At 42.6% G+C, this 9427-nt stretch overlaps 1 protein-coding gene across 1 annotated transcript in view; it reads right to left on the reverse strand.

Annotated features, from left to right (window-relative positions):
• The window catches only part of LOC126101520 (GAS2-like protein pickled eggs), a 431994-nt gene extending 422974 nt beyond the window's left edge, over positions 1–9020 (reverse strand). Inside the window, exon 1 of the mRNA XM_049912163.1 lies at positions 8826–9020. Coding sequence (XP_049768120.1) covers positions 8826–9020 — 195 coding nt within the window. The remainder of the gene's footprint in view (positions 1–8825) is intronic.
• Between the last annotated feature and the right edge of the window lie 407 nt (positions 9021–9427).

The raw sequence follows: 9427 nt of genomic DNA on the forward strand, positions 1-9427 counted from the left end.
GGTGTTTCAAAATGAGCATACCGGTTTTAAGGCGTTGTAGTATTTATTACGTTGGACTTACAATTGCAAATAAAACACCAAATGCAAGAGCAGCTCAACCAATTTTGTTTATATATCTGTGCGCAATAGAGTATAGAATGACAAAGAGTGACTGAAAAACGCCTTTTCCCCAAGAAATATCCCCGCGGAAAGTTTATGGGCCTTTCTTTTTCGGTGAATCAACTGTAACTGATGTTTCTTGTGTTGATGTGCTACAGCTATGGCCCGTGCGTCAATGGGAAGAAGCTGAACAACACATCCTTACTTGGGAGCAAGATGGTGCGCCGCCTCACAGGCATAACTCAGTACGCGACTGGATAAACGAGGCTGTATCCGACCGGTTGATTGGGCGCAAGGGGGTTGACACAGCATTTTTTGCACGACCTACACGTCCACACACGATCTGACGCGATCATGTGAATGTGCCTTCGATACCAGCTGATCTATCCGACTTTAGAAACAGTGTTATTGCAATAGTTATTCCTGACACACTGATCAAGGTTTCAGAACTACTCGTCTATCGAATCGGTGTGTGACCGGTGTTCACACTGGATAAGTGTAAGAAAAACTGTTCGTCTTTCTCTTTCATTTGGTGTATTATTTATAATTGTAAGGTGAATGTATTAAGTGCTATAAAGCATTAAACCCGTATATTCATTTTGAAACACCCTGTATTTACTGTCTACATTTTTGTACCGTGAAACACCTAAAAAAGCCCGAAAACAACTGTCGTTCACTGCGTCACGGAATCCACGAGCGTCAACAACTTCTCATTTAACATCTGCTGCAGGTCTCCCATGCTGCTTGCATACGAAGTGGGCGGGGATTTCGTGAAGAGAAGACTTGTGACAGGTACCCATCTACATCATTCCAGTCACAGTGGACGCAAGATTCGCTGCTTACGTGGACAGGCACGATATGCTACAGTTCTTAATATGGCGATCTGTCAACTGAGAAACCATGTTGTACAGGTTTAATACATCCCGCACAAGCCTCAATTAGTTCTCTATTCTCTTTATGGATTAAATGTTTCGGCAAGCAGCATCGAGAGGGGAACTTTATCCCCGGCAGTCATGATAACTTAAGTTTGTGGCACAGCGTTCTTAAAGTTGAGATTCAAGGTAAGGCTTAATGAGTAACCAAATAATAACCTCCTTAAAATAGGGTAATTTTGTAGAATTTTTTCGCGGGCGAGTCGTCCCGCATTATTTCATCAGCTTAACGGAGCTGCATCGTAATTTTCTTTTAGTTGTTGTTGTAACTCTTAGACTATGTCAATTAGTGCCATGAGGTAAATTAAATAAGCTATAAATTTTACAGCCATAGCGTCAGTACGACAATATCCAGACACCGTTTAGTTTAAAAATGCTTTTTTATTCATAGTGACATCGCACATACTGATTTATGTCGAACTAATTACTGCCAAGTCCAACTAGCTTCAGCTTCTTAGCGGAAATGCTGCCGATGCCAGCCAAGTAGCCTTCGAGGGCCCTACGAATGTTTCGCCGGCCTTGTGGAGGCTATGAAGGCCGACAGTTTCCGGGAAAGCTTTCCTCACTTGAATCAGGTATCATTTGGAGGGGAAATGCCTTGAGATGTAAGAATGGGTAACGATGCAGTCAGTTCGGACTACCGGAACGTTGGCATGTCGCTAGGTGTAAAGTAATTGTCCGAACCAATGACCTTCCACGTCGGCGTACCTACAATTTGCAGCCACTGGAAGACATTTTTTGTGGCTTCTGGCTGGCTTATAAGATTGAGTGTCCCGACCATTAAAGCGGAATCGGTTTATTTCCTCTCCTACCTGCAGACATTTACATAAGCACGTTCCTTAGCCGGGCATTGCCTTCCTGACTGTCTTGCCTAGTGCGGCATGTCTGATGAAAAGTTAGATGGCTTCAGAGAAGCTTCGATGAACGGAGGGAGGTATTTACTGCAAAACACAAGTTACATACCCCAAACGAAGTGCCATCAAGTGACTTTTTTCTGGATATTGTTATTATTACTGCGTCTTTTACAGCCACTCTATACGATGAACAAAGATGGGCCATTAGGTACTGTATGTGATACCTACAATCAACCGAAAACGCTGCCGCAGTTCTAATTAAAAGAAATGTTAGAGAGTGATACACGACAAACGGTGTTTTGTTTGACTTGTATTTGTTCACTGCTAACCCCTCAACGGTTTATTAGGCAAGGATATGGTAACAACTGACCAGTGTTCACAAAGGCGCTCTAACATTTTGTACAAGGAAACAAACGTTATGACTATACAGTTTCTCGTCTTAATAAGAGATCTTAATGAGTGTTATGAGCTAATAGAATTACAACTAACTTTCGTTTAGTCAACTAAGGAGTTACCTTACTACAGTGTGGTACAAATTTTGAGAAAATGACGAAGTTAAGAGCGGGTATATTATTACGGTTTAAAGTTCCAAACTTGTTACTTTCATCAATATTCTTAAAGTCCCAGTTTGCTTTTGTTCTACAATATTATTTTTATTACTAACCGGTTTTCGGCTTACAAGGCCATCTTCAGACATTTACTGAGTATTATCACCAAAGAAGTTAAATGTTAGCAGACAACATTGGAAGAGAAGTAACACATCTAGAGTGAAGTAGAAACATACAGTGAGTAACATCTTTGCAATGAAATAGTAAAAACTGAACAGTACATAAATAACAATGGAGTTGACAGGAAAACCTTTAGCACAAGATAGGAATAGCATGCCTACATAACAGTTTCTATTAATAAACAAAACTAATGAAATAAGATAAAATTAGTACTAGACAAGGCTGCATCAAGAGGTATGAAACATGGAGAGTGGTACACAACCAATTAAAAAAGAAGAGACAGTTGTCAATGTAAATACAGAATACACGAGGAACTTAAGCAATATCAATAAGATAAACAGAAATTAGTAAATGCAGGAAAATTGAGGTGTTTGAGGGAACCTACAGTTTGAGAGTGTGGTGGTACTGCATTTTAACGTTAACATTATAATCAAAGCAGTGGCTGTATACCAGTTTACATTAAATAAATGAGCAAAGTAAAATATGAACAGTATTTGATGAGACAACTACAAGGGGAGTTAAACATGAACAGTAATACAAGTACAAGTTAAAAGCAAACCCTTAACTATTGAAACTATAGCATATGTGGAATACAAAGACAACTGCAACAAATAAAACAACTTAATGACTACAGGAAAATGGGAACAAGTAGAAAGAGAGAGTGTGGGAAGTAATGAACAACAAAGATGATTATATGAAGTTTAGGAATAGCAATAAAAATAGCAATAAAAATAATATTGTAGAACAAAAGCAAACTGGTGCTTTTCATTTATTATTATAATGTTGATTCTGTTAATATGATTCTTAAAGTCTATATTTAAAAAACATCACTCATAGGTAAGTGGAGATAACAAGTAACAATCAGAAGCCTCGACATGGCACTGTGAGCTTGCGATATAACTGTCGTTGTCTTCTCGTTGAATAACGCTATGTGCTGCACACTGAGGTGACAAAGATCATGAGATACCTCATAATATCTTGTCGGATCTCAGTTCGACGTGACATAACTCAACATATGGTTGGAAGTCCCTCGCAGAAATACTGGGCCATGTTGCCTCTACAGCAGTCCGTAAGTACGAATGAATGTTCTGCACGAACTGACCTCTCGATTACGTCATATAAATATTCGAATCGATTCAATTCGGGTGATCTGCGTTCACAAATCATTCGCTCGAATTGTCCAGAACGTTCTCCAAACCAATCGCAAACAACAGTGGCCCCTTAACAATGCACATTGCCATCCATAAAAATTCTACCGTTGTTTGGGAACATGAATTCCACGAGTGAATACAAATGGTCTCCAAGTAGCCGAACATAACCATTTCCAGTCAGTGTTCAGTTCAGTTTGACCAGAAGACACAGTCCATTCCACGTAAACACAACCCACACAATTATGGTGCTTACACAGTGCCTTGTTGACAACTTAGGTCCACGTTTTCGCGGGGTCTGCGCCACATTCGAACCCTACCATCAGCTTTTATCAACTGAAATCGGGACTCATCTGACCAGGCCACTATTTCCAGTCGTCTAGGGTCCAACCGACCAACCGATATGGTCACGAGCCCAAGAGAGGCGCTGCAAGCGATGTCGTGCAAAGGCGCTCGCATCCGTCGTCTGCTGCCATAGTCCATTGACGCCAGGTTTTCGCCGCACTGTCCAAACGGCGACATTCGTCGTACGTGCGACATTGATTTTTGCGGTTATTTCAAGCAATGTCGCTTTTCTGTTAGCACTGACAAGTCTATGCAAACGCCGCTGCTTTCGGTCGTTAAGTAAGGATCGCCGGCTACTGTGTCGGCCGTGGTGAGAGGTAATGCCTGAAATTTGGCATTCTCGGCACATTCCTGACACTGAACACTGCGAAATATTTCATTTCCTAAATGTACGATATTGGAGTGCATGCGTCATTCCGAAATACGATACAATGTTCCTTTGGAGATGCATGCACACAACATTACATCGTAATCCGGATTAACATGGCCACTGCATTGTCGTATTTGTCCGCCGACTCCAGGCAAGCGACTTTTAAGTAAAACGGCTCCCCCTGAATGGATATATATATATATATATATATATATATATATATATATATATATATATATATATATATATATATTGAGCCGGCCGCGGTGGTCTAGCGGTTCTGGCGCTGCAGTTCGGAACCGCGGGACTGCTACGGTCGCAGGTTCGAATCCTGCCTCGGGCATGGGTGTGTGTGATGTCCTTAGGTTAGTTAGGTTTAAGTAGTTCTAAGTTCTAGGGGACTTATGACCTAAGATGTTGAGTCCCATAGTGCTCAGAGCCATTTGAACCATTTTATATATATTGGATGTACGAGTACAGCTTGTAGACACATGGTTGATGACACAGGGAAAGTCGTGAGTCGTTCTCGGATAACCTACTGATAAGGCGACCGCTAGCGATAAGCGAGAAGTCCGGTGCAGATATGTTGAATGTATTTCCGAAATAGAACGGCCCATGTGTCCAGCTCTAATTAACATTCCGCGTTCAGAGTCTGTTAGTTCCCGTCGTGAGGCGACAATCACGTCGGAAACCTTTTGATTTGAATCATCTGAATATAAATCACAGCTCCGCCAAAACACTGCCCTTTTGTACCTTGTGACGCGATACTACCTGTTCAAATGGTTCCAATGGCTCTGAGCACTATGGGACTTAACTTCTAAGGTCACCAGTACCCTAGAACTTAGAACTACTTAAACCTAACTAACCTAAGGACATCACACACATCCATGCCCGAGGCAGGATTCGAACCTGCGACCGTAGCGGTCACGCGGTTCCAGACTGTAGCGCCTAGAACCTCTCGGCCACACCGGCCGGCGATACTACCGCCATTTGTATATTTGCATATCGCTATCCCATGACTTTTGTGACTTCATTGTATTTTTCTTGTGGAATTTATTACTAGCAAGCATTTAGTGGACCGGTTTAGGCTTCATGTTGATTACTGCACAGTCCTGCGTGCCTATGTTACGAAGATAAACTTTATTCAGTTGAAACGCCTTGAGCTTTAGATGTGCTGTTTACTTGCACATTATTCTTTTAATAAATTTATTTATTTCATTTTCTCGTAGAATAATATTTTTATAAGAACGCAAGGCCATAACAATTGCAGTTAGAAATTATGCATGTGCCAGAGTGTTCGAACGATATCGGTAAAACGTTAGAGTAAGTCGTTAGCAACAAGCTATGGTATTAAATAGTCTGTCAGAAACTATAACTTATCAGTGAAAATTTGCAAGGTTGACAGAATGGTGTCCGGCGAAATGAAGGCCTTGCAGTGTAAGTAAATCTTGTCAAACACAGAGGAGGTGTGAGAAGAGCAGTGGATACTGTGTGACGTCGTGCAGACCCACAGGTCGCTTTCGTCCCTTGCCAAAGACACTTGCTCTTATCGCTCCGCTAGTTAATATTTTAGTGGTCGCTATCAGTTATTACCTGAACTTACTAAATAATCGAGCCAAGTGGCGACATATTCCAAGTCTCTGGACACGCACTCCGGAGGACGCTGGTTGATATCCTAAGCGCCTGTGCAGATTTCAGATTTCCGGTGGTTTCTCCAAGTCGCTAAAGGCAAATCCCGGGCTGGATCGTTTGAAAAAGAAGAGAGGTTAAACACCAATCATCCTTCCTTCTGCGGATTCCTAACACGCCGAAGAGAGGTTTGTACCAGGATCGATAGTAGTGCGAGTAACGCAGTTTGTGCGCTTGTCATCCGTTTACAGAAAATGAACGTTAGAGTGCGACCCACTATATGCAGCTCAGAACTTCCACGACATTCCTTTTCGTGTGTGTATAAAATATGACATGGAAATAGGAGAAGTCGAGAGTGTAAAATTCTTGGGATTACAACTTGATAATAAATTCAGTTCGGAACAACATACTAACGAACTGCTAAAGCACCTAAAAGAGTCTGTGTTTGCAATGCGAATGATGTCAGACATAGGACACACATAAAAAAACTGCCTATTTTGCTTATTTTCACTCCATTATGTCATATGGTATCATATTTTGGAGTAACCCCACAAACAGAGAAAAAAATTTTAGAGTACAGAAGCGTATAATAAGAGTAATGAGCAGTGTAAATCCAAGAACATCATGTCGAAACCTATTCAACGAATTGGGCATATTAACCACAGCTTCTCAGCATATTTATTCCTTAATGAAGTTTGTTGTAAATAATGCATCTCTTTTTCCAACTAACTGCTTAGTACACAGTATCAATACTAGGAATAAGAACAATATACATAAAGATTTAAAATCACTTACTCTTGCCCAGAAAGAAGTCCAGTATTCAGCAACGCATATTTTCAATAAGTAATCACCAACCATTAAGAGTTTAGTTTCAGACAAGGCACAATTTAAACATAATTTAAAAGAATTTTTGGTGGCCAACTCCTTCTATTCCATCCATGAGTTTCTCAACAAGTGCAGTAGACCATTTTAATGAAAATTTATTATACTTTAATTCTTGACAATACTTGGTTGCAACAGCCAAGTAACTACCTGCTGTGTGAATGATGGATGTATGGGAAGCAGATGTAAGTCTTAAGTCTGTAAATAGTGGAAGTTTAATTTTAAATCTTGTACATAATATGACTGTTCTTAACTGAGGATCACTGAAATTTATAATTTACTTTAATTTTTGACAATAGTTGGTTGTAATAGCCAAGAAACTAGCAAATGTCGGAATGATGGATTTAATGAAAGCAGATGTAAGTATTAAACCTGTAAATATTAGAAGTTTAATTTTAATTCATGTACATAATTTTACTGTTTATTGACTGAGAATCATTAAAATTAATGAAACTCAAGTTTTTATAATTACATGTTTGTAATGTGTTTATCTGACATGTTCCACACTCAGGAGGATTCCCTCTTTTATGTGTCTATGGAATGAATAATGAATCTCATCTAACCTAATCTAATCTAATAGGTACGTAAAATATTACCTAATTTGTAAATGTAACCTCTTAGTGGAGTAGTCGCGTGACATTCACTGGGATACATATTGGTGGTGACAGAAAACAAGTGAAGTAATGTCGTAGTATACCATTTCCTGATCTCGCTCTCTGCTAGTTGTGACACAGAAGCCAGATTACGGATCCAATGGGAACGGGGTTTTTGTTCGGCCTGATCACAGGTCGATCTTTCGTCGATCCTCATAAATCCGTGGTGTTCGGTTCCGACTAGGACGAGTAATTTTCCCCACGAGTTGTGGCGTTTTCAGACACCCACTGCAAAGACACTTTTGAATGTCAATCCAGCAAGCAGCACCTCGCAGAAATGCGTTAATCAGGAGCGGGAAATAGGCAATGAAAATGACTACATACAGCTCCTAATTCCGACTGTCTTTAACGCCAAAATGTTAAATAATGTCTTGGAACATTTATGGCAGCTCCTGAAATCGAGGACTGCACTGTCCGTTCGCACGGGGTGTAGAAGTCGTGTACCCCCTGGTGCGAAGGTGTGCTTTCCTAGCGTATTTTGCGATCAACGGGGCAGTTGAGAGGTGGCGTAAGCGCATTTTCGTTCGCATTCAGGTTTTGTAGGGGAGTGTTACCGTTTAGCTTGTGTACAGGTGCTCAGCAGTCAGACACCTCACGTTTGGTTGTCAAGCCAAGTAGTTATCTCGGCGATGCTGTTTGGTGAGGTTTTCATTGAACCCAATGAATTATATTCGTTTCCGTGGAAATCTGAGTGTGGTATACTGGTTTGGGTGCTGTGGTAGTGATTATCGGCGGGAGCCGCTAGAGGCCAGTCACGGACGGTGTACGAAGTGTTGGCGGTGTACACATTGCAGTCCAGGGCTCTCGGAATGTATCTGAAAGTGGTTGAATTGCTACAGGACTTTGCACTATTTGTTTTGAAATTGTTAGTAGTGTAATCTTCTCTGGGGCGTCAAAGTGACGCGACGACCGTTATCTACACTGTACACTGATTTTCGACGTGTAGCAGTGCAGAGAATTCATCCGGGACCGCCAAGAAACATTTCCTATCACATCTGCGGAGCAGTTCGTGGCGTAATCTGTCCCGCGCCACGCACATCGCCGTGGACTGTGGCCGCGAGGCGACGCCGCTGACGCCGCAGAGGCTCCCAAGTGCAGAGCCCCGCCGCGGCTGACGGCAGCTAGCCAGCCCGCACGCTGCTCGCGCTGTGCTGTAGTTAATGGCGGCGGCCCGCGGCTACTCACCATTTCGTCGAGGCTCTTGAGGTCGTTGGTGACGATCTGCGGCACGGGGCCGACGGGCGCGTCGAAGTCGTCGTCGTCGTCGTCGCTGTCGGCGCTCTCGGTGGCGACGCTGCTGGCGCGCTGCAGCGCCCGCTGCTCGGCCGCCATCTCGCGGTCGATCTCGCGCTCGAAGCGCACCAGCATCGGCGCCGCCATGCCGAACCTGCGGCACGCGTCCCCAGTCAACATGAGCTGCTTCTACTTTGGTCTGGTTGGTTCAAATGGCTCTGAGCACTATCTGAGGTCATCAGTCCCTTAGAACTACTTAAACCTAACTAACCTAAGGAAATCACACACACCCATGCCCGAGGCAGCATTCGAACCTGCGACCGTAGCGGTCGCGCGGTTCCGGACTGAAGCACCTAGAACCGCTCGGCCATTTTGTCTGGGACAACAGACGACATTGTCCCGGGTATAAACTGTAAACAGGACCAAACGCCTGGCTCCGACCTAGGTTTCAGGGAGGCTCCCCTTGATCATCAGACGAATGCTGCAACTGCAAAACCTGTCCCAAATACTGACAATCGGGAACGACATCCTTCCACCATCACTTGACTAGGCTA

The sequence above is a fragment of the Schistocerca cancellata genome, chromosome 9 (genome assembly GCF_023864275.1).
Source record: "Schistocerca cancellata isolate TAMUIC-IGC-003103 chromosome 9, iqSchCanc2.1, whole genome shotgun sequence".
Taxonomy (NCBI): Eukaryota; Metazoa; Arthropoda; class Insecta; order Orthoptera; family Acrididae; genus Schistocerca; species Schistocerca cancellata.